The 24,867-nt window shown below is 43.4% G+C and overlaps 1 protein-coding gene across 1 annotated transcript; it reads right to left on the reverse strand.

Annotated features, from left to right (window-relative positions):
- Positions 1 to 2,846: 2,846 nt before the first annotated feature.
- Positions 2,847 to 12,581, reverse strand: LOC124666494. Its single transcript, XM_047203845.1, has 18 exons — positions 12,327 to 12,581; positions 11,665 to 11,874; positions 11,470 to 11,565; positions 11,325 to 11,377; positions 10,940 to 11,036; positions 10,124 to 10,197; positions 9,460 to 9,577; positions 8,944 to 9,054; positions 7,070 to 7,146; positions 6,746 to 6,812; positions 5,473 to 5,538; positions 4,721 to 4,828; positions 4,458 to 4,588; positions 4,296 to 4,362; positions 4,114 to 4,181; positions 3,907 to 4,000; positions 3,600 to 3,670; positions 2,847 to 3,491 (listed from the first exon to the last, which is right to left on the reverse strand). Exons 1-18 carry the CDS (start codon positions 12,477 to 12,479, stop codon positions 3,131 to 3,133), a joined length of 2,022 nt encoding a protein of 673 aa, XP_047059801.1. The 5' UTR covers positions 12,480 to 12,581; the 3' UTR covers positions 2,847 to 3,130.
- Between the last annotated feature and the right edge of the window lie 12,286 nt (positions 12,582 to 24,867).

The raw sequence follows: 24,867 nt of genomic DNA on the forward strand, positions 1-24,867 counted from the left end.
ACCATACTGGTTTTTATGCAAGCACTCAAGAATTCTAGATTGTAACCTATTTGCAGCAAGCTTAGTCAAGAATTTAACACAGACATTTGTCAAAGAGATTGACCTGAAATCATTGACTGTCAAGGAGACTTGCTTCTTTGGCACCAAGGTAATATAAGATCCATTTATATTTTGAAGCTTAATTGTCCCATTGTGAAAATCTTCAGCCAACTTGTAAAAATCTTTCTTAATAATGGGCCAACATTTCTTCAAGAACAAACCATTGAATCCATCTGGGCCAGGTGCTCTATCTATTGGCATTTGTTTCACCACTTCATCCATTTCTTTTTCCTGAAACGGGACAGTTAATTCCTCTAAACCATCCACCCTCTTTATTAAGGAGTGCAAATTAAATTCCATGTTGATTCCATCTGATCTCCCCAGCCTATTCTTGTATTCTGCCCATAACAAAGCTGCCATGGCATGGTGATCAGTTACTTCATTTCCATCAACATCATGCAAGATTGCAATGTTATTTCTCTTGAACCTCTCAGTTGCCATAGGATGATTTTTTTTGTATTGTCTTCCCCCTGCTTGATCCAACGAATTGTACATCTTTTTTCCAGTAGTTACACTCTGCCGACAAGAGATCCTCCAAATGCATCTTTACAACTTGCCTAAAATTAAATTCCTCTTTATATAAAGGCCTCTCCTCTTCCAGAGTATCCAGTATTACAATTACTTTATTGCAGTTTTGTATCAAACCTTTGAGTCTAGCCAAACTCATGTGCCATTTTTTCAATTCATGTCTTAGTCCCTTAAGCTTATTAGCAATGATAGCAGAACTATATGCCTTAACTGAACCTCTCTCCCAAGATTGAGTAACACACTCTTTAAACCCTGGCAAATCTACCCAATAATTCTCAAATCTAAAAATCTTGTCCTTGGGTATGTTGGTGTCAATATTAACCACACAAGGAACATGATCAGACCCTTTCTTGGCCAAAGGTAAGACCATAGTGTTAGGATAGACAGAGATCCAATTCTGACTAGTGAAAAACCAATCAAGCTGCTCTAACAATGGCTCTCATTGCATGTTTGACCAAGTATATCTTCTGCCCTTCAAAGGCAACTCAAGCAACCCCAAATGACCAATAATTTCATTAAACAAGAACATGTCATTCACATTTCCTCCTGGTTTATTCCTATTTTCTTGAGACCTGGTGAAGTTAAAGTCTCCAAGCAATAACCAATTTTCAGAACAACGGATGGGCAGATTATATAACCAAGAAACAAACTGATCCCTCTCAACACCTTGACAAGGGCCATAAACACAAACCAGTGTCCAATTCTCATTATTATGTGTAGAGGAAAAAACAATTCTGATTCCAAATCTTTGCACCTCCACAAGCAAACCACTAAAGATGGATGAATTCCAAAGTACTAAAATACCTCCAGAAACTCCCTCTGATGGAGAGAAAGCAAAACTATCAAATCTTTTAGGGCAAAAAGATCTAATAAATTGCCAATCAAACTTCTCACATTTAGTTTCTTGGAGGGAGATTATATGACAATCACTTTCATCAATTTTTGCTCTTAAGTTTAAACCTCTAACATTCCAGCACAGAATACACTATTTTCTCTTACTCATGTGATACATAATAAAACTGATATAGGGAGAGAAACACATGCAGAGATACATAGCATCTCACATTCCAGATACCCACTGTAGCTGACTGAAACTGACTTAGTGTCTTACATAACATAGCACACCCACACTGACCAAAGCACCTTACATGGCAGTTAACCCACACAACAAAACTCACACTGAATATACTGATAAGTTGGCACACCACAAAAGACACACCCCAAAAGCACCAAACATAGCATATACCCCTAAGGACTCCAGACAAGGCCCCATCATGCTGCAGTTTACACATCATCACTCTTGTCTTTAGTAGCAGCCTTTGGAGCAGCTTCAAGCTTCTCTCTAGTCAATTTCTCTTCAGCAATACCCAGCTGCCTTCCAACCCTTTGCAGCACATGAAGAGGTGTTGCAGGGGTTCTGATAAAGCCATCCCCACTCTCAGAGTGATTATTACCATCAGAAGGGAGTTGAGTAAATGAACCAGCCTGCTGAGTGTCAGCCTGTACCATCAACAATTTTGCTCGGCCTCTAGCCTTCTTCTTTGGCTGTATATATTATGGAGTTATGGAGATGTACATGTAGAATTTTTTGTCCAAATTTTTCGATATTTCGAAATATGATTTTTTGGTAGAGGGAGCATACGCATCCGGGAGCCGAATTGAATTTCCGATAGTATCATGAAGTAGTATTATAGTCATGCTATATTTATTGTTTTTTTAATCTCAATGCAAATTTGTGTACAAGATTTGTTTAGCATTAACTTTTCTCGTTGTTTACGCTATGATACGATATTACCTATGTTATTCTGATCTCCTCTCTTCTCCTTAATTAGCTGCCACATTTTTAGGGGTTACAAACTCCGAGTTCTACCATTGTTATGGAATGTTTTTGTAGTTTGATCATGCTATTTGGAAACATCAACACATGCAGTTTTCTCTGTCGTATCCATCGGCCGAGGAAAGAGTCCTGCCCCGAGAAGAAGGGTGTGTTCCACTTCCGTGTATTGCTTACACTCCAGCTTCTTCGGCCTGCACTGAACTCTAGGCTCGACGTTGCACCCCTCTGTCATCGTTGGCATGGGGAAGTTATATGCCCAAAGAGCCCTAGCGCATGATACACTTCCATAGTTCACCGTCTTCCCCACGTACTAAGGCAGCTAGAGTTGAACGATGATCAGGCATGCTGACCTTGCTAGTTGTCAGGTTCGGGTACAAGTTGGTTACTCATCCATGCTTCAGAAATCTAAAATACATATACATGGGATTGCTTGGAAATGTTAAGTGCATTTTCTGTTTCTTTATACATAAATGTCCATGACAAGAACAAACAAATAACAAATGACTTGTCAACGGCACTGTTACATATTTGCATCTCTCACATACAGAAAGAACAGAGCAATGGATCAGACATGATAAAACAGCATTATGTACATTCGGGTGTTCGGCAATGTGCAGTGTCAGCAACATAGTATACATCTCGGTGGTGTCTGCAGGATGCAAGTGGTTATTTTGTACTGCTTGATTTGGATATGTCGGCTCTCAGCTCCTCCTCAAGCTCGTCGAACTCCCACCCGCTTATATCTTCGTGGGAGTACCTGCCGGATTTACCAAATTCTAGCTCCAACTCTGCAAGCTCCGGATGCGGTATCTGCTCAGATTTCACTGGAGATTTTGGAGAGACCACGGGTGCAGCTTCAGGCGTAGAGGGTGCCTGCACAGGCGAGGAACTCGATTCGGGTCTCTCCTTCGTTGGCACCTTTGCTCTGCGGACTTCGATGTCTAGCGTTGGCCTTTCTATAGAATCGAATGCCTCTCTCAGTTTCTCTATCTCAGAAAATAAGCTCCCAATCTCTGGATCATCTCTCCTGAAAAGAAAAGAAAACAAGATATGTCCAGCAGCAGGGATCAGCGACGATTTCCCACGAAACGAATCATAAGGACGAGAAAGATACAAAGTATGCAAAGTGTAGTACCTAGAACCGGCCCCTTGTTCAGAGTAAAACAGCTTCTTCATGTGATCAGTGATGCTGAAGGCAATTACGATCTGAAAACATTGCAACATCAATAGCTACCCAAAATACTTATTTTCTAATTAAAACTGAACCCACTCGAAATCGTATTTGTTCATGATGTAATTTCTACTGCACAACTACATTTTTAGGGGGGAAAACACATAGATATGTAGGGATATTTATTTGAAGAGGTTGATGGGCTTAAAAATTACTAATGAGCAGTTCAAGTATAAAACCAGGTATGCAACAGTTGGTACTCAGTAGGAACCTTTTTTTCAGTTTCCAAGTATTCCTCCTCAAGGGATTTCTGTGGGCTTGTCTTTTCTGATACCTCTTCATTTTCAAGTTCCGTTGATTCATCCCTACAATATTGGTCCAAATCACACAATGACAAAGTTATCAGGATAGATATTTATATCGAAAAAGGATGATCTATGAGTATATGGAAAGGCTTAAGAAAAAACAACTGAACAACCTTGAATTTAAGACTGCCAAATTATCTACAAATGTGTGGATCCGCTCAATTGATGGCCTCAGAACTTCCTGTCCAATACAGACGATGCACACAAGTCAGTGAATCAAAGATATACTATGATTGTTTAGTGTGTTTGCTAGATTCAACAAGGGCTCTGAACATTTATGTCCAACCAAGAGTACCTTGAATGTAGAAAGGTGATATTTTGTCAACTTCATAAAATTGCTTGTGCATCTCTCTAGCTCATCACTACGGTCATAAACCAAAAAAATAAAGCTGGGCTGATTAAAAAATGTGGCCCGGTTTTAATTATAGCTTTACAAGGAGAAAAGAGGACTACATACTTTGCTTTCTTTTCATTCTGTTCATCATATGACGACTGAAGCTGCCAAGTATCCTCAAGGAAATTGATCCAAGTCTTGACTACACCAGCCTCCACATTACACGAGGCAATAGTTTTTGAAAGTTCATTTTCCTGATTGAACGCGAGAGAAGAAAACAACAGGCTCATCAACACTTAAACTAAACAGCAAAAAATGTTATCTTGAATATTACAGGGAAAAAAGTCAAAAACAAAAACTGGGTCAATCAGAAAAAGTGACAGCACCTTTGCTTTTAGACTAAAGATCATCTGATTGTTTGCTTCATCAAATTGATCCCTCTCTTCTCTCGTTAGCTTGAGCCGTCCAACAGCAGCATTTAATGAAATATTGACCTGTTGGAGAAACATAGAAATGACCTCAATAAAAATAAAGTCTTCCAGTGGCAAATTAATAACAGGACTCCATCAGGGGGGCACCTGCCATTTGGCGGGAATGTGCCTCCCCCAATCTACTCTATACAGATGTAAACAATGAGATTGATACGTGCCAGAAGGAGTTCAATGGAGAAAGGGTATCTTCCATTGTGTAGGAAAGTATTCATGTTTTGGTAATCTTCCATAAGACTAAGGAAAAGTTCATGGGGATTTCTAAATTAGCAAAATGACAAATATCACTGGTAACTCACTTTTAAGAAGTGAGCCTAGCTCTCCTGGTTAGGGAAGCAGATGTACAATTCAGGCACCGAGGTTCAAATCCTCATGGATCTAGATTCGGGTTCTTATTATTTATAAAGAAAATCCTAGTGGGGGGCTTCCTCTACCACATTCCTTAAAAGAAAAACTCAACACCTCTATTAGAATGTTGCAACTGTAAGTTAATCCTGTATCAGGCTTTTGCTACTATGGGCTAAGGCAACTAATGAAGAACTCGTCATTCTGCTGGATGACATATCTCTGTCCATGTTAAACCTAGGCCTATATGAAGAAAACATGAAAATAAGAATAAAGAAGATCTTACTATGGAAAAGGTAAGGTACCTTCTTCAACTGAGCCTCGAGTTCATCCCTTTGTTTCTCCAATTCAGAAATCTCAGCAGTCAAGTCCTATAGTAGTGACACAGTAAATATTTGTTTCTCAACTGGAGCATCAGTAGAATACGTGACAAGTAAAATGTATCCATGTATTCATTTTTATGATATACGTGTGGCATGTATCTGCTGGCACGAGAAGTGCTTATGCTCCACAAATATAGGTGGACATCCTAATTGCCTTGTAAACAGGTGTGGGCTCGACAAACTATTTGAGCAGCTAGAACTAGGCTCGGTTCAAGCTTGGCTCAAGCTCAAAATGAGCTAGCTATTCCCTAAAGCTTGCGTGCATACTCAAAATCAATTCTCCGTTACTTCAATGGTTATTGGCGGCTTGATGCCACCTCACTCGAATAGTCCAATCTATGTGCAAATTAAATTTCCCCTGACCCATCGCCTGACTCAGCAATCAACAGCCCAAACCCAATCACCAGTCACACCAAAGCGAGCAAACTTCAGCCCTAGCAGCTACTGGACTCCATGAGTCAATCTTTATTTCCCTCCCCATCCTTCTCATTGTCTTCTCCCGTTGATGTGTCTGGTGAGGCACAGCAGAGTTGGATCTGACCCAACATCCAACTGTAGCAACACGGGCCACAACACCAAATTGCACACAACACAGTTCATAGGAATTTACGGACTTCTGAATGAGTTTCTTTTAAGGCATTTGTCCAAGAGCTGATGATTTCTTAAAAAAACCATTTTTTTCCCTGTCCCATTGATTCAGAGTGGATTAACAGAAATTACAGGACTGGAACAAGCTGAGCTCAGAATGGAAGTCATTTTCTTCATTTCTAATATGCATGACCTCCCTCTTGAGCTTTTAAGAGATGAGCTCAACCTCATTTCATTTTGCTCGAGCTGAGCTTGAGCCTAACTCTACGCTCAAGCCCCACCGTTGGCTGGCTCAAGCTTCACTCGGCACATGCATAAGCTTCCTTACAGCCGGTGTTAAATGCAGTTGCCATTAAATAAGAGAAGTATCCAGCGCGATGAAAGTACTATGTTCTAAAATATGAGTTCCTAAGGGTGATCATCCCATCCACCTGGGACGTCCACTGAGTCTTGTAATAAATGTTGTGATTCACCTCCTAGGAGGCATGTACCCCTCTCCTTTTCAATGAAAAGAAACACCCAGTCTGTGTGTTTTCTCGAAAAAAATGAGTTCCTACAGAAGAAGTGCAAACATAACGACTACCACCATATGAGCTAGGATTCTTACTTTTTCAACTGCAGTCACTTCATTCTCCTTTTTGGCACGAAAGTTAAGAGCCTCCTCTTTCTGGCGTCTGACAGCATGCAAAATAAAATTTGAAATTTCACCTCGAAGTTCTTTGTACAATGAAAGGAACAGTTAAAAACAAAAATGTGTCATTAAAATCCAGAAAAACACACAGCCACAGTAGGGAGCAATACGATTGATACTTCATGGTCTACACGAGTTATAAATTCACCCATACAAACCATAAACTTTAAGGGACCATCAATAAAAGTACACTAAATGACGTCAAAAGAATCATATACAAAAGTTGTATGGAGGCTCCACCTGTGATCCGCAATACGCTTCTCTGCCTTGGAGGATGAATTAGCAAGGGAAGATGCTAAGACCTTCAGTTTGTCAACCTGCAAATTTTACCAAATGGTATTGTTAATGCAATCCATGCTTCACCAAGTGTTGACATATAAGCAACGTTGCTGCTAAGTGTCCACCAAGTCAATATCAAAAGTCTAAATTGAATAAAAGCTAACACAAAAGCTGACACTCTCGCGGTGTCACCAATGCACATTGGCAATTGGTCCTTTGGAGCCACACAAATTTGCGTGAAACTTTAGCAGAAGAATCAACTTTTACGGTCATCAAGTCCAAGTTTCCAACAAATATGGGTAATAGTGCATAGTGTGCAACTATTTAACGGTAAATATATCTAAGAAGGGACACATTATAGTATAGTCCCATGACTCATCAGGTCGATTCTTTTAGTAATTAGGAGCATCTCCACTCGCCCTCCCCAAAGGCCCCCTATACGCTTTTGGGGGCGCCGGCACCAAAAATCGCGCCCAGCCGCGGCCCCAAATTTGTTTTTCGCGCTGGCGTGGCCCAACTTTCCATCCGGCGCCCCCAGGCCGAACCCAGTAGAAAGGGAGGCTAGCGGGGCGTCGGACGGCTGGAAAATCGCCGCGGGCCAGCCTTGGCAGCGAGATGTGCTACATCTTCCTGCCACTTCTGCCGATTCCTGCCTACATCTTCCCGCCCTTTCCACCGCTTCCCGCCATTGTCGCCGCTATATGAAGGCGGGAAGTGGTGGAAGGGCCACATCTCATATCCTAGTTCTACAGATTTCTCTCCCACACATCTCACCCATGGCGTCCAGTGATCTTGACCTCACCCACGCGGAGGTGGAGGCGCTGAGCGCCTCCATCTACCCCTGCCCGTCAGGGTTCATATGCCTCCATCTACCCTCGAGGGTGTGATGAACCACATCTTGGCGGGCGACTATCCCCGCGTACGATACTCTCACTTCCAGCCGTCGAAGAAGGGCAGCAGCGAGCGCGGCGGCTTCGTCATCCGGACACCCTATCCCCCCCCCCCCCCACCCCACACGCAGTCGGAGGGGCCGGAGGAGGGACCGGAGTGGAAGGCGCCGCAGGAGTATGCCATGGTCACCAACAACTTTAGGCGCCCCGGCGACCCGAAGGATTTCCCGGGCCAACGCGTGGCCATCCGCGCCTCCCTGAAGCCGCCACTACCGTCGCCGGTGGAGGCTCGCCGGTCCTGGTGGGAGAAGGAGGAGCAGACCTACCGTGCACGCCGTGGCGACGACAGCCTAGGTTGCAGCCGCTGCGGCCATCTGTCCCCGCCGCGTGCACCGCCGCAGCCTCTGCGGATGCAACCACCACCGCCGCCTCGTAGGTTCGAGCCGCACCCGGCGAGCAACGACGACAGCTCCTCCTCCGACAACGACGGCGACTTCGAATACATGTACTATAGGCCTAGATATGAATATGACTAGTCTTTTACTTATAATGGAATAATAATAATTTTATTTAAAATGTACATCATTTGTATGGGGGTCACGGCTGGGGGCCGACCGCCCCCCATTTTGTGTTTAGCGCCGGACCCCACCCCCCGCCAAAAATCGGCACCGCCGGAGCCTTTATGGGGGGCGAGTGTAGATGCTCTAAGTTCATAAATGAATTTCCAGGAACAAAAATGTAAAAGTATGCACTTTGCAGCGCGTAGCATTAAAAGATATCCCTATTGGAGATCTGTACTTACATCAAAAAATGCATGACTGTGTTTTCGTTCATGTGAACTGTATTGGCTTGGTCATTGTCCAAAACTGGATGGTTAATTTCAAAATACGAAGATGTCTAGCTTAACAAAGATATACATATAGATATAGATCACATAATACATGCCTTTTGGAAATGGACCTCTGGGGAATCCCCAGCATTAATTGATCTTTTCTTCAGGAGAAGATCTTCCATTCTAGAGCAGAACCGGACTTCAGTGAGTGCTTCTTTAAAAGACTAGCCAAAGGGGAGAGAATGCAGTTAGCACACTGAAACAAAAAAATATTAATAGAACATGTGATACCAAACTACTTTGTTTAGATGAGAACTATTGCCTATTGATGCAGTGAGCATATTTAACATGATCAGCGAAACCATGGTTGGCACTTCCTTTCTGTATAATTAATTAGTCATTGCATTTGTTTTCGGGGAGAATCTATCTGACAGGTGCACTTCCTGACCAGCAATTGCTCAATCAGGTGGGATGAAATAACAAATTCTAATAAAATAGTTCAAGTTGTCAGGCTAAACACATGTGCACTGTGCAAATCAAACGGTAGTATGACGAGTGACAACTAAGCTAAATCAAGAAAACTCCTGTGTATCAATTACTAAACTATAATATGTTCACAGAGGCGACACCTCAACGATCGCAGCAGCAGTATTTTCTGACACTTTTTCTGGACCTTGAGTTGATTGAACTCGCGATGCCTCCTTCTCATCTAGTTTCTTCCACAACTCTATGGCTTCAGCATCTATCCTGAAGTGAAATTAACATATTAGAGTAACAATAAAAGAAGTACTACCAATTGCCTGCAAAAATAGAGGCAAATGCACCATAGGCACAGATAAGGAAGGTTCCAGATTTACGGTTCAAATCATTGGCTGTTAAATTGACATTTATGAAACAATTACTAGCAAAATGCATGGTGTACATCCAGTATAGCATATAATATTTAGATGGGAAAATTATGTTCATGCGCCTGGTTTTTAGTTTTGCTCAGTTTTCCCCTCAAAGACGTGAAATAGGCAAAAAAAAAAAAACTGACACATAATCTGCAATAACTTGAGCGTCCAAGCTCCAAATAAGTTCTACTCAATGTTGTTCAACATATAATGACAAGCACTATCCAATAACACATTGAAATTTAATCCTAACTCGATGAAGCATTGAGCTGAGTTTTTGATGTGGGCAAAACTGAGTAGAATTAAGGGACTAGGAGCACGAAACCATTTACTACTTAGATATGCAAACAATCAGTAAGATAATCAGAATTTAACAGCTGGTTAGTATATAAATGCTCACCTCACAATGTCAGCACTCCTCTTTAGTCCTGAAATAGCACTTTGGGTAAACTGAAGCAGCTCTTCACGTTTCACCTAAACAAGTCAAGGGACATAATATGTTACAATAAGTCAACTACTCAAAACTTCACTAACTTGTGCATCACATCCAAATTTCTCCTAACTGAAAGATATAAAAAATGGGTAGTAGTGAGCAATGTTATGTCCTCTCTCCTAGTCCAGCGACACTGGAACAGAAAATGCATCATCACATTGTCGCAATAAATCAGGAGATTAGAAAACTAACACGTTATGACTGTATGGTCACAGCCTCACGGTCGGACATATCAAATGACTGGCCTTGCCATCTATGGTTACTGGTCTGTTCTAGTAGTTATTTGGTAATAAACCTAAAAATTCTTCTCAAATAACAAAGTGATAACACATCATTTTCTCTTTTTGGTAGGGCTTTTATGCGATTATGAAAAAATGTGATAACAAAGCATGTGTGGTGTAAAACACAGATCACCCCAAAAAAGGATAATGTAAATAAGAGATAAAGGATGCTTGCGAAGAAAAGGAAGTAAACTGTGGTAAATAATTCTACCATTTCAACAGTAAGCAAGAAGCTTGAGATAAAATAGGCCAAAAAAAATCAATACAGAGGGAAAGAAGAAATCAAGTATATATATGTGAATGATAGTTGTAGACTGCAAGTTGGTTGTCAGGTACATTACATTCACAAATCATCTGTTCAAAGTATTACGTTGTAACTTCAGCTTGTTACCAAGTTAGTAATTTAAATGGCATGCGAGTATAAGACATCCAACAAACGTACCAGAACTTCATCCTGGTAAACAGAGAATGATTTTGCCAAGTCTTGTATACTGCTAATAATTGCATTATTGATTTCTTTCCCTCCTGTAAGACATATACTATAGGAAATGACAAATAGTTAAAATGGAAAGGCTGTTGAGATTCAAAAATACACTCAGAAATACGAGGAGCAGTAAACAGCATCAGAAGTATAATCGACTAGCATAATCTATACAATGTCGATGCTCTTTTCTCTGTACTGCAGTATTTAAGCAAGTGGGTATATATTCCTATTAAGCCTAAATGAAATAGGGTTTTAAAGATAGTTAAGTCCATTACATCAACATATCATGAAACTAGCAACACTGGCCACCAAATATAAAAGATCATGTACACAGTAAGCTCACCCAAAAATTTCCAAAAGTAGGGAGACCTCTTCTTCACTAGGAGCTTCAAGAACCTGAGAATGGAAAAAAAAAAAGTATGAATTACTTAGTCAGATGAAGCAGACGTTATCTTGACAGCCAGGACAGCATGGCTGAACCAACTCACCATGGACAATGTAATGCCCTCAAGTGCTTGGCTATAGAGGAATACATCTCGGAAGTTCATAGGAGCTCCTCCAACGTCAGCATCATAAAACAAAACCTGCGCAACATCAGAGCACATGAAACTAAGCAAGCATAGAAGGCATAGAGCATGGATATAAATGGACACATAAATCCAACGCGATTTGTAGATGCATACTCTCGCTAATGGCGTTTTCCGTATGTTCGGTTCGTTTGAAGGGGCATTCTGCGTGACGCTCCTTTCCGAACCTCCGAGTGCAGCCTCGATCTCTTGAAGCGCCCTGAGCCAGCGCCTGAGCACCTGAACCCTCTCGTCCCCGCGTGCTGAGACTGCCGCCTCCTCCAAGCGCTTCACTGTCTGCTTGACGCTTTTGTAGTTCTGCATGCTCTGCAAATCACATTGAACACTTGAGTAACTTAGGACAAATTTCAGCTGGTGTACAACCACCTACAGGACTTAGTGATAAGGCATTTGATGTTGTGAGTAAAGTACATAGTACATACACACAGAAGCCACCTAGAGTGAAACAGTCAAAAAGCCCAAATCCCCAAACTCGTTAGCCTTTCTCCCCCTTTGTGGCAACACTTCATAACATGTAGGACAAGAAATCGTCTCATTGCTAGGAGATCTCCTGAGTTCGTAAGATCAAACTAATATCGTGACAACTCGAATTATGTTTAAAGCTAGCTATTCTACACAAAAATCGCGCCTTTGACTGACTAATTTCTCAGTTCACATCACACCTCCCCAAGAACGGCGACAATTTCGACGAAATCGAAGGGGGCTTCCTGAGCAGGCGGGGAGTAGGGGCAGCAAAGCTCAGCAGAGGGGGCGCTCACCATGCGGTCGTTGAGGATCTTGGTGCCCTCGGCGACGGCCTGGCCAGCGTGGTGGGCGACGGCGTCGGCGTAGCCCAGCACGGCGCGGGTGACGCCGCTGCGGCCGCCCGCCTCGACGGCCTTGCTCACCGCGCTCCGCAGCCACGACGACATCGCCGGATCACGGCGGTTCCGCTCGGGGAAGGGCGAGTAGGTGGGGGTTGGACTCTCGCGGTCGCGGCGCTCTCTCTGCTCTGCTCTTCGGTTTGTCTTGTCTTCAGGTAGGGGCTTCAGTTCAGAGTTTTCGGATGTAGGAGGTGAAAGGGTTTCGTGCTGGCCTGTTCTTTTCGGTTTCTGTACGGGGTTTTTTTTTTCATTTTCTGATGGCAGTAGCTTTAAAATTTGCTCAGGTTTGAAATTTGAAATCGAAGAATCTAAAAAAAGCTTATATCTTAAAACGAAGATAATATATACTATGCACTTTTATTTAAATTGGCAGATGTGGATACTGGATATCCGATGGAATTAGCATCGATAGAGTTTGAGTTAGCTTATAGCTCAATAAGAGGGAAAGTTCTTAGGGTATCTTCACCAGCTAGACGCAAAACGGACTCCAAAAGCGTTCGTGAATGACAAGTAGGCCTGGAAAGCCTCGGGACGGACAGCAAAATACTCCACCGCGTGTCCATGTTGACACATTCTCTCCCTAAATATGGGCCACGAATGCGTCAGAGCGGACGCAACAGTTAGTTTGTGTTGGGCCTCTCGGCCGGGTTCTACCCTAATTTTGATCACCTTCGAGAATAAGCAAACACTTTTAATTCATTTACATCGGCCTGCTGGAGATGCCCTTAGTCATTGGAACTAGGCCATTTATTCTCAAAGTTGAGGGCATGGCAGAATGTTGACTAAATTGGGAATCGGTATTTCATATGTTGATCTCTTTAATTTTTCTTCTTCATCGTAACATTGTAGTGGTATTAAGCTAGTTCAACTTATCCTCTATATATTTTGGCCAATAAGTATCAATCAACAAGAGTTATTTTTCTGTGAATGATGAGTAGGCCCGGAAAGGCTCTGGACGGACAGCAAAACAGTCCACCGCGCATCTGCGTCCACACATTCTTGTTGTAAGTAATCGGGAGAGAATCGAGCGAGAGAGGCAATGAATCAACTAGTGTCTTATTCCATTGATGATCAACATATTTATACAAGGTGAAAGGACACGAATAGGGACGCGTCCGTACAAGGGGATGTGAGAGAAAGGACACGACTGTTTGCATAGCAAACCGCCATAGAGAAACAACGGGAGGATTATCCTCTTAATTATCCTATTTAATTAAATCCTAACACTCCCCCTAATCCTTCCTTGTCTTCACGCTTGGTCATTTCTACAATCATCTTTGGAATCATCTCCTCTAAAAACCCTGTGGGAAAAATATGAGGAGAGTAGTGTGTATATATGATATGTTGCTAAAACTCCTTAAAAACCCAGTGGGAAAAATAAGGAGAAAATGGTGCAACATATAATGCTTGGATATGCTGTTAAAACTCCTTCAAAAACCCAGTGGAAAAATAAGGAGAAAATAACACAGCATATAATTGGTATCGTCTCTTTGTTAACTCAATATGAGAAAAACCTTGTAAAAGGGGAAAAACCCATAGAGTTTAGAGAACAATATATGTCGTATATACTTTCCTAAAAACCCCGGTGGGGAAAACAGAAAATATGACATATCATCTTGTGTTGATATTACCTCATTAAAAACCTTGATGAGAACCTGTATAGTAAACTCATAAAGGGAAAAAGAGTGTAATATGATGTTTTGAACATGATTGATTTAGGAAGATACTCCCCCTGATTCTTGCAAATTTGGAAGCCGTCACATACCAATTCCATAAAATACTTATGGAATACTTGAAGTTAGTAGAGACTTCGTGAACAAACCAATGAGATTATCGCATTATTTGACTTGCAAGATATTTATTCCCCAACTCTTCCGGAGTTCATGGAGATAAAATATTTAGGGGCAATATGCTTTATGATATTGCTCTTGATCTATCATGTTTGCATCCATGCAACACAAGAGACATTATCTGTGTAGATAATGGTTGATGATTCAAGAGAACCAATACCACATGACTTATGTATGTGGTTTATCATTCCATAAAGCTACACATGTTGACGCGGCTTTGTATTTCAGAATGTTGATAGGTGTTGTCACAAGAGTCCGAAGACATCTACGGAGTGACAATTCTACCATGTTGATACACATTGTGGGGATCATTCAAGTAGCCAACATCAGTGATCCTGATGATATTGGAGTTCAGATTGCTCTGAAATTACAAGAATACGTCAAGTAATGTGTGGTGCCTTGGAGATATCGAAAGATATTCTTGATTCCCAACCAATTGTGTTGGTGGGTCCAATGGCACTGAGTAATGGAACTTCAAGTCCCAACATACGTTCTACATCATCCCGTGGTTTGAGTGAATCTTTCTCTACGTCTAGAGATCGAACAACCGGCATGGGAGATGGATATGACTTGTCCATTTTTAAGTTTCTCCAATATTTATAATATAGGCAACTTGGTGTACCATAATACTTGAGTAAAGTAGCTCGACTTGTAGTATCAAGCATTGTTTGGGTTAAACCAAATCCTTCATCTCAAATTCCGTCTTTTAGATGATCACACGCTTTGTCATTTCAAGAGTAATCCTTGTGTATGACAAACACAAATAGGTAATCATCATTGTAGGAGTAATCCTTGTGTATAAGGAACTTACTACATCGGTTGTGCCAAAATATACCGACAACAATAAGCCATGTTGTGACTTATTAAGTTTACACAATACATGTTGCATTTCATTTTGATTCGGATTGTGATTCCATCGGGAACCATACATGTCCAAATCTAGTGATCCACATGGATATGTAGTCACTACATCTATCAACTGTATAGATAGATGATTTTGTACTGCCAATGATATAATGTATCGGAAATAGGATTCCACTCGCATCTAGAGATTAGGTCTCGGATCTCTGCGTAAATCCGACCTTGTGCTACAAGCCTTGCTTTCTCACCACCTTGTTATCTCATTCCGTTTCTGAAAGAGAACATATTGAATCGCATAGGGAATTCATTTGGAGGAGCAAGGCTAATTCTGCTTGGATTGCATTCTTCGATTGTTTCAGTCCGAGCAAGTGGTTTACACTCTGCCATGGCCATGGTCTTTGGATCTGAATCATTATGAAGGATGTTTGCAATCATACAAGAGAAATATTGTCGACATTTGTAGGCTTTAATCATATGATTCTCCAGAATCGACATAGTTGGAGGAAATCTCAAGCACCCATGATGACTCTACGTGATTTCCCAATACGCGTGAGTCAGAGTGTTCCGATGTCCCAGCCAGTGTGTGCAAGCTGAAGCTGGGTTGTGGAGGTTTCCCTTCCACTTGGGTGTATACTACCCATAAGGTGTTAGTCAACGCTTGGTTGATATGCATTTACCGATTTAGAGGATTCCTCGATTTCCTTTGTTGCTTTGCAAAAAGCTAGATCCTGGTCGAGGCCGTACTACTCCCCCTCTTTTATGAAACAGGGAGTTGAGTGGTTTTTATTGGTACCTCCACTCTTTCGGGCGCATTTCTAACCGGATTGAAAGGTTTTGTAACACCTTTGAGATCAGTAAATGAATCTGGCAGGTTATTTGCATGTGTTGCAAATTTGTGAATCCGAACGTAGAGTCCAGATTCTTGAGGAGGAACGTGAAGTCCCAATTAATTTCCTGGCATTCGATGTGGTACTTGAAATCTCCCCCTAATGCCTGGAAATAATCCTCCTTAAATATAAGCAATCAGTGTACTGGGCTATGAATACATCCCTTATGTGGGGTTCAAGGTACTTGGGTTATCGACGGATATCTGTACCCCACATAGATCCCGCATATGTGGGCCCATGATGTACGCTGCGGTGGTGAGATCGGTACGCGTGAAGCGTTTCCGAACTTACGCAGATGGGAAATGCTCGGAGGATTTCCACGTATCAATTGCAGAGGGGAAGTACTGCTACATACAGTTAGTCAGTAGCAGCGTGTAAAACTGCATGACTCCAATGTAAAGTTGGTAAATTGCAATTCATTAACATGGGTCGTGCAATGAGAAAATCCTTTTGATCAGAGACAAAACCAAAAACAATTGTGTATGGACACATAGGACATTGTGCTGAACTTCGATCCTCGGAGCCATGCACAAAATAGTGGAGGCATGTGAAGAGAATTCTTCAACAATATTTGTCCATTTGAATTGTTTTAATTCGATCTTTAGTCCAAACAATGGTTGGTTGGGACCACAAATATCACCTTGAATGTGTTCAAGGGACTGAAGTGATCCACTGGCACAATAGTGCAACTAAATCTCATGACTAGAAAAGTTTAGCTCATGCAACACATGACCGATGGAATTGCATTATATGCAACATGTGCTACGAGTTGGATGTACGTGCAGTTCAATCCAGACAATAGAGCGGGTACATTTTCATATACTTGTTCCACATCCATCGGATTGGCACTCGTAGAAATCTATATATAGAATCGAAGAAGTTCCAATATGGAAATCTTTATCGGATATATAGAATGTATACAATCTTATTTATATCGAGTGCTTGATACAATATATATGTTCTACTACAACAACACAAATGGACATTAATAAAGCGACCACCAAGGAGATAGTGGGACTAGACGAAGTCTCCAAACATGTAGGTTGAGGCATACTCAACTATCATGTCCTCCGTTCTGTAGGGTCCTTTGACTAGCTGGAGAGTTACGGTGGTGTGAGGTCCGGAAGGAACGTCTCGCGAACTACCGGCTCCATCGGCGCCATATGGATGAAGGTTGAGGTTGGCTTCAAACCTTTTCCCTCGAGGTGCGTTGCGGCCATGGGATTGCTTGCGAGATAATGGCCGGATCGTCGTGGGCTTGCACTTGTCGGTGGGGTGCGTGTAGCATCCATACTTGTCGCAAAACTTAGTTTTGTCAAACTTGGCTTTGCGGTGCCTTTCCCACTGGTGCGAGTTTCTAGACTTCCTGTTCCGGTTGCGCTTTCGCTTACCGTTGAAGTTCGAGGGCTTGCCTTTGAAGCCACCATCAAACTTTCGTCCTTCAGCGACATTCATATGAACTTCAGTTAGAGGTTGAGAACCAACCGGACACTGAGAGCCATTCTTAGCGAGTAGCTCATCATGCTTTCAGCATGAAGTAAAATATGAATAAGATCGAAATAGACTTGGTAGTCGCGAGGAGGATCTGTCGAGATGGGAGCATAGTAGATAAAGTTTTCTCTATCTTCTCCGCATCAGTAGGTTCCTTCCCGCAAAAGCGCAGTTTGAAACTGGTATTATGAACCTCATGATTGTACTCCCCGACAGACTTGAAGTCCTGGAGTCAAAGATGTGTCCAATCATGGAATGCATCAAGCATGACAACTGCCTTCTACTGTTTATACCTCGTTTTGAGGGCATGAAACAAAGTACTAGGGGATTCTTCCTCCAAGTACTCAGATTTGAGATCTGGATGAACATGGTGCCTTATGATGTACAAAGCAACATATTTTTGGTCATCTGTCAGCCGCGTGACTCCAACCGGAGTGGAACCTGGAGCATGGATTGCACGCACTAACCCACGGGACGCACGAGCGATCTAGATGTCCATGGCCCATATAGGATAGTTGTGGCCATTGAGAGCGATTGCATCAAACTCTCGAGCCATCGTTCATCTATATAGTAAACCAGAAAATTTAATTTACATTCGGTAAATTAAAATCCATCATGGTTATGTCGTAATGAACTATGCAAAATAAATGAAGTTTCAAGAAGTGGGCTTGAACTCATTAGTGTGAACCTCAAATTGTTAAGTATGGCACGTTGTAGATAATATCCAAAAGAAATTTTAGAGTAGATCTAGCAGCATTAGCGAGTATAAGATACTCACGCTTCGAATGCCTTATGTCACAACTTAATTAAATGTCTGGGAGAGCACATAGGCAATCATAATGTCAAGATGACAATATGTAGGCTTAAATAGCAGGTGTAGATAAATCTACACACTACCTCGGGATCCCAAAACATCAATTTGAAGAAGTCACTTTAAATTTTGCATATCAATTCGTGCTCGTATCAAGCCAAAAAGCTCAATTAAGACGATGAATTGATTTTATTCGCGAGAAATTGAAAATCTCAACCGCAAAATAAAAATGTAATTAATCTCAACATGTCGCACACATGGAAATATATTACATGAATACATAATACTCTGCAGATTTACAGTACTGAATTTTAAATACTATAATTTAAACAGAGTCTATAACACGAAGAAAATTACTGCTAGAACTTGCTGTTCGAAAGGGAATCTGCTAAGATGCCGAAATAAATCAACTAAATTAATAAGCAGAGAGAAGCCGCATGTGGTGTGCCGTGCTGGGCTTGGACTGTCCACCACTACTATTAGTGTAGTCCCTGTACTGTATGGGAGGATAGGATAGGAACTGATCGATCCCCAAATCCTCTACCGAAACAGCAGCAGCGACAACCACACGCGACGTCCTCCGGGGCTGCTGATGCAGCGGAGTTCACCAGCGACGAGCGGCGCTCCGGCCGCCCTCTATCTCGACGACCGCGGGGGTCGGAGACAGAAGCCGCTGCGCGACGATGCGGACGTCGCCGAGCGCGGCGCTGGTCGAGCCAAACTCGAAGACCGATGTGGGCGACTGCCCAACCGCGTCCCCGCCGGCGGCGGAGCCGTACCCGTGTAGGGGGCAGATAACCCAGCCGTGCTCCGAGCACCAGAACGCCGGTGGCGGTGCTCGCGGAGCGACGGGCGCGGCGGGCGTTGGCTGAGGCGCGACGCCGGTCGCCGGACCGGAACGGCGACGGTTGGGGAAGTTCTGGCCGCGAAAGCGGCCCATGCCGTGGCGGCGCGCCCGGTATCCGCCGGCCTGGCGGCGGCCGATGTGGCCGCGAACGCCGTAGCGCCGGCCGTCGAAGCGGCGGCGTTTTCCAAGGCCGCTCATGCGGCGACGAGCGACGAAGTGACGGCGGCCTGCGAACCGAAGGACGCGGCGACGAAGATACAGTGGCGACTCCAAGCAATTTTTCTTACCAATTTGCTTGTTCTTCCTCTCCTGTTCGTCTCTTTTCCGGCGAGTTCGCCAGCGAACTTTGGCACTTTGGCTCTAGGACTCGCTCAACGGCGAGCGTGCTGATAACGTGTTGTAAGTAATCGGGAGAGAATCGAGCGAGAGAGGCAATGAATCAACTAGTGTCTTATTCCATTGATGATCAACATATTTATACAAGGTGAAAGGACACGAATAGGGACGCGTCCGTACAAGGGGATGTGAGAGAAAGGACACGACTGTTTGCATAGCAAACCGCCATAGAGAAACAACGGGAGGATTATCCTCTTAATTATCCTATTTAATTAAATCCTAACAATTCTCTCCCTAAATCCGGGCCGTGAACCGAATGCGTCGGCACGGATGCAACAGTCAGTTTGTGTGTTCTACCCTAATTTTGATCGGCTGGACACAAATACACTTTTAATTTATTTACATCGGGCTGCTGGAGATGCCCTTAGCCATTGGAACTAGGCCATTTATTCTCAAAGCTGAGGGCATGGTGGTATATTTTATTATTTTCCACACTTTCGTTTAAAGTGCAAAAAAAAAGTGGGGCAAATTGTAAAATCCCCCATGGATGGCAAAATGTAGACTATATTGGAATGGATATTTCATATGTTGATCTCATTAATTTTTCTTCATCGTAACAATGTAGTGGTATTAAGCTAGTTCAACTTATCCTCTACTAGGACAATGCCCGCGCGTTGCCGCGGAAGAAAAAAGAATTATTGATTTAGAACAAAATAAAATGCTCATTAGCAACACATATGTAGGACATTTTACAATTACATATTGTCATCAATCTTTGTATTTCACAAAGTGTCCTCGGTCTTTATAATAGTTGACATATTTTCTTTATAACATTTTACAATTATATGTTGTTGTCAGTCTTCATAATTCATACAGTGTCATCAGTCTTTAAAAAAAAAGATCGTCCCAAGCCATTGAGCTTTGTTTTGTGGAGCCAGGAAAACAAATTGGAGAAGGTCAAAGTTTCAAATGGACATAAGTTCTTGTACAGTATTGCATACATTAGTGCAGCACCATGTTTATAAGGGCACCTTGTGGCTCAATATTCCCTGGACTGTGCACGTCCCCCGTCTTCCTTTCAATTAAGCACTCATGCAAGGCGTTTATTACCAATCAGCAATCATCATCAAACCCATCAGGCAACCTTTCATCATCCGTCCCTTTTTTAATTCCATATACTAAGGCAGCATGCAGGTCTTCTTTTTTATTCCATATATATAATCTTAATTCCATATACTAAGGCAACATGCAGGTCTTCTTTCTTTATTCCATATAGAAAACATACCCGTGCTTGCAACGGAGATAAAAAGGAGAAGTACGCTTCAGACACACCACCTCATGTGTTGGTGACGGATCGATAACATTTGTAAATTCAATAAGCAACGGGGATACTCAAGTAGGCCATTGTTTGGGAAAGCAGAAGCGAGGAGTTTGTAAATTCAATAACATTTGTTTTCACCCGATTCTATTCCTCGCGCACCACCATGACGGCAATGGCCACAGAGGGCAGCATCGAGAGGAAAATTAGAAACATTCACATTTACTCACACTGGCCATGCAACTTCACATTCTATAAAGCATGAAAATCAAGGCTCAATATACGGAGGAACTGGATTCCACAAAGCATGAAAGATTTGTCCGGCCATATTACCTCATAATAGTCTTCTTTCTAAAAAATCGTAGCTGGTTCGGTTAGTCTATCTTCACAATTATCATAATGCAGATGAACTTGACCATTATTTAAGCATCTAAGCATCTAGTTTCAGCAGGGTTCAGTACATCCATTGGAGTATATGTTGCAACAACAGTGCCATTACATATGACGCCTAGGTAATTGTCTTGCTGGTTTTTTGAGAGGTGCAAATTACCTCTTTCCTTTTCTTAATTACCATTGTTCATGTATCGATATTGTGTAAACTGTTTGTCTTTAGTAGCATACATTGTTCTCCTAATTTCTCTTAAGCTGTTTTTTCAGTTGAATGAGAAGGGACTGGGCTAAAAATAACTTGGTGTACTGATAATGGGACTTGTAATGGCATGATCCATAAGAAGAGCTTTCTCATACGGCATGTCCTGTTGTATCCTGCATAGATATTGCAACACGTTATCATTATCACGTTAGTTATGCGTTTCACGCATGCTCACGCTGACCTTCCTTCAGAACCCAAATCCGTTGGAGTTGACAGCGCATGCGATGCCGCGGTATGTAGAGCAAAATACGCTCGACATTAGTAACCATTGTCTGCTGCATCTCCTCTTGCGTGGAACCGCCGCCGTACCCGACGGCAGCCATCAGCTGCGTTATGAGAAGAACTAATTCCTAGTGCGGTAACATGCGAGTACGTAGAGGTTAGGTGCAAGGTGCTAGGTAAAGCACTCGCTGAAACGTATATATGGGATCCAAGAGAAAAACAGAAGAATCGTTCAAACAATCTTTGAGTTGGCCACATGCAAGCCTTAACGCTAAAGGTCGGAAGCTGGACGCGATTTGTTCTTCGATCTAACTCTTTTGCAACCGTGTGCCAGAGGAGGATCTGGAACGTGCGCTAATGCGATCAGCAATTTCCTTTTGCTGCCCAGAAAGCAAACTGAGGAAACGGATCTGAACAACCACGGGAGAGGCGGTAGGCACACGGATCAATCAGCAACAGAACTCGCGGACGTACGTTCGGATCCATGGCCGCATCCGTCTTGTTGAGGATCGACGATATGTAGGCGCTGTAGGACATCATGGAGAGCACGATGGTGGCGATCTCGCCGGTAACCATCTGGGCGACGCCGGTGACATCGCGTCACCGAAGGCTGCGCAGCACAGATGCCATCTTGCCCGGCGCCGGCTCCATGTACCCTGCTTCATCTGTGGCATGGAGGAGATCGGCCCCAAACCTGCTGTCCTCCCAACCGACTCTCGGCCTTGTCGAAGACGACCGATCTTGCCGGTGACCGTCTGGGCGACGACTGTGACATCGCGTCCCGAAGGCTGCGCAGTATGGATGCCATCTTGTTCCGCGCCAGCATCCTGTACTTGGCTTCGTCGATGGCGTGGAGGAGCTCGGCCCCAAGCCCAATGTCTTCCCAACCGACTTCTTCTGCTCGGCCTTGTCAACGGCGCTCCGCCGGTCCGCCTAGCCGAGATCTTCTGGGCAGTATCATGCTAATCGATCTCGTATCCTCCGTGTCACGCCGTGGTCGCTTTATATAGGGAGTCTCATCGAGTGGTTTCCTTTAAGAACACGATGAGATAGGGAACGAAACGATTCCTTTACGAACACCATATGGCGAGCGAACGGGGCGACGTACGGAAAGGCAAAACGAAGTTGGACGAAAACATATTAGACGGACCAAACCAAGGAAAAGTTAGCTCCTTTATTATTAGGTATAGATATATTTTCGCACAAGAAAAGGAACAAAAAGAAAAGATCGATATATATTACGACATTTCACATCTCGTGTTTATGCAACAGGAAAAAAGACTAAAAAAAGCAGAAAAAACCGAAACCTTCAGGTAGTCTGATGCATCACGTCCGGCGATCGGCTACGACTCCAAAACGGAACGGAAACTACTCGCGTACATAAATCCATCGGGCATCGCGATACATATATGCCCGAAACCGATCTCGATTCCCCAAAAGGAAACTAGATCATCGATCTTTTCTGCTGCAACGACGACAAACTCAAGCTCTCGACAAGCCTACAGAAACCCGACCATGGGTAGCAGGCAGGCGATGACCGGGATGGACGACGTGGAGAGGCATGCAATCCATGGAGATCCAGAAATAATGGAGCGGAAGAACAAGGCCACGAGAGTTTGCTGCGCCTGGTGCCTCCAAGGGATCGTTGTCGCCATGGCCTTGTGCCTGATCGCGGCCGCGATCTTTCGTCAAGACGTGGAGCACTACGTTGCCATAGACTCCGTCTCCGGTCTCGACCCGGCGAGGGGCCTCTCCTTCAACCTCACTCTCCGCGTCTCCTCCTGGAGCATCAACAAGGCGTGCATCAAACCCGGCACCTACGTGGAGGTCTCCTACAATGGTGTCAAGCTTGCTGCAAGCGAGGCCGAGACGGGGCGGCTCTGCGCCTGGCCGTGGAAGTCGGCTGAGCGGCGCGTCGCCGCAAACGCGGTGGCCGGCGTGCATCTGGGGCAAGTGCTCGAAGGACTCACGACGGAGATGAAGCAAGGGGCGGCGGTGTTCGACGTCGCGCTGCACCTCCCCGCGGGCTCGTATGGCAGGTTGGGGTCGTATGACGGTAAGAGTTGTGTGACTGAGTGCGGGGGCAGGCGGGTCGGGGATTCCACCACGTGGTGCAATGACCCGCGTCAGATATAAGTTAGGCATATACTCCGTCCGGATATATGACCCGTAGTAGTATGTAGGATATTAATTGATGTCGGTGATTTTTTTGTAGAGTTAATCAAAATAATGTATTTGTCTAGATGAAGCTTTTTACTCATAGAAGTTACATTGCGTCCATAACCACGTGTGTACGGATCATCCTCACTTTGTTCCTTCACTAGTTTCGACAAAGTTTACCACTTCCAATCCTAGTCCTGATAAGTTTTTCCTTTAATATCGCACTCGGTTATGATCCATGATCCTTTCATCATCTGATCTGCTCTAAATCCAAATATTGTAAAGGTTATGCTAAAAAAATGATAAAGTATATGTAAAGATCGAGCATAATCTGATTCGATCTAAGGTAATGTATATCTTGATTCAGATCTATACACTGGTGTGAAAGTTAAATACGGCCCCACATATTCAGTAAACGTATTATGGGCGAAGCACCTTTCAGTGTGGAAGATTAAGAGGGTCGACTTCCAACCCATGGCCGGGATGAACGAGGTCGGACAGGCGGGGGGGGGGGGGCTCTTGTCAACTGTCACCTGTCAAGCGATGTACCACCTCACCAAGATGAACAAGATAGAGCGTGCATTCCTTTGGTCTGATACCAAAGAGGTTACCGGAGGAAAATGCAAATTAAAATGGGAGGCGGTGTGTAGGCCAACTAGGCTTGGAGGGTTGGGGATCCTCCACCTTGAGAAATTCGCAATAGCTCTACGTTGAAGTGGCCTTAGTTTCAATGGAGAGACCCAACGAAGATTTTGGTGGGCAAGGAACTCCTTGCAATGAGGTTGACATGGACCTCTTTTTATGCCGCCACCACTGTCACTATCGGGAATGGGAAGATTGCGCCCTTTTGGCATTCTCCTTGGCTCCATGGTGTGAAGCCCAAGGATGTTGCTCCTCTAATATATGAGGCGTCCATAAGGAAGAAATGGACCGTCAAGCAAGCAATGGAAAACAATGCTTGGATTTCAAAGATTGGCGCCAATTTGACTATCATTCACATT

This window comes from Lolium rigidum, chromosome 6, assembly GCF_022539505.1.
Source record: "Lolium rigidum isolate FL_2022 chromosome 6, APGP_CSIRO_Lrig_0.1, whole genome shotgun sequence".
NCBI lineage: Eukaryota > Viridiplantae > Streptophyta > Magnoliopsida > Poales > Poaceae > Lolium > Lolium rigidum.

Excerpts from the sequence above, each read along its gene's own strand:
- LOC124666494 (XM_047203845.1), bottom strand. The coding sequence starts at position 12,479 with ATGTCGTCGTGGCTGCGGAGCGCGGTGAGCAAGGCCGTCGAGGCGGGC. Across the intron at positions 11,566-11,664 it reads GGAAAACGCCATTAGCGAGA|GTTTTGTTTTATGATGCTGA; the intron begins GTATGCATCTAC and ends GATGTTGCGCAG. Across the intron at positions 4,829-5,472 it reads TCGAGGCTCAGTTGAAGAAG|GTCAATATTTCATTAAATGC; the intron begins GTACCTTACCTT and ends TTTCTCCAACAG.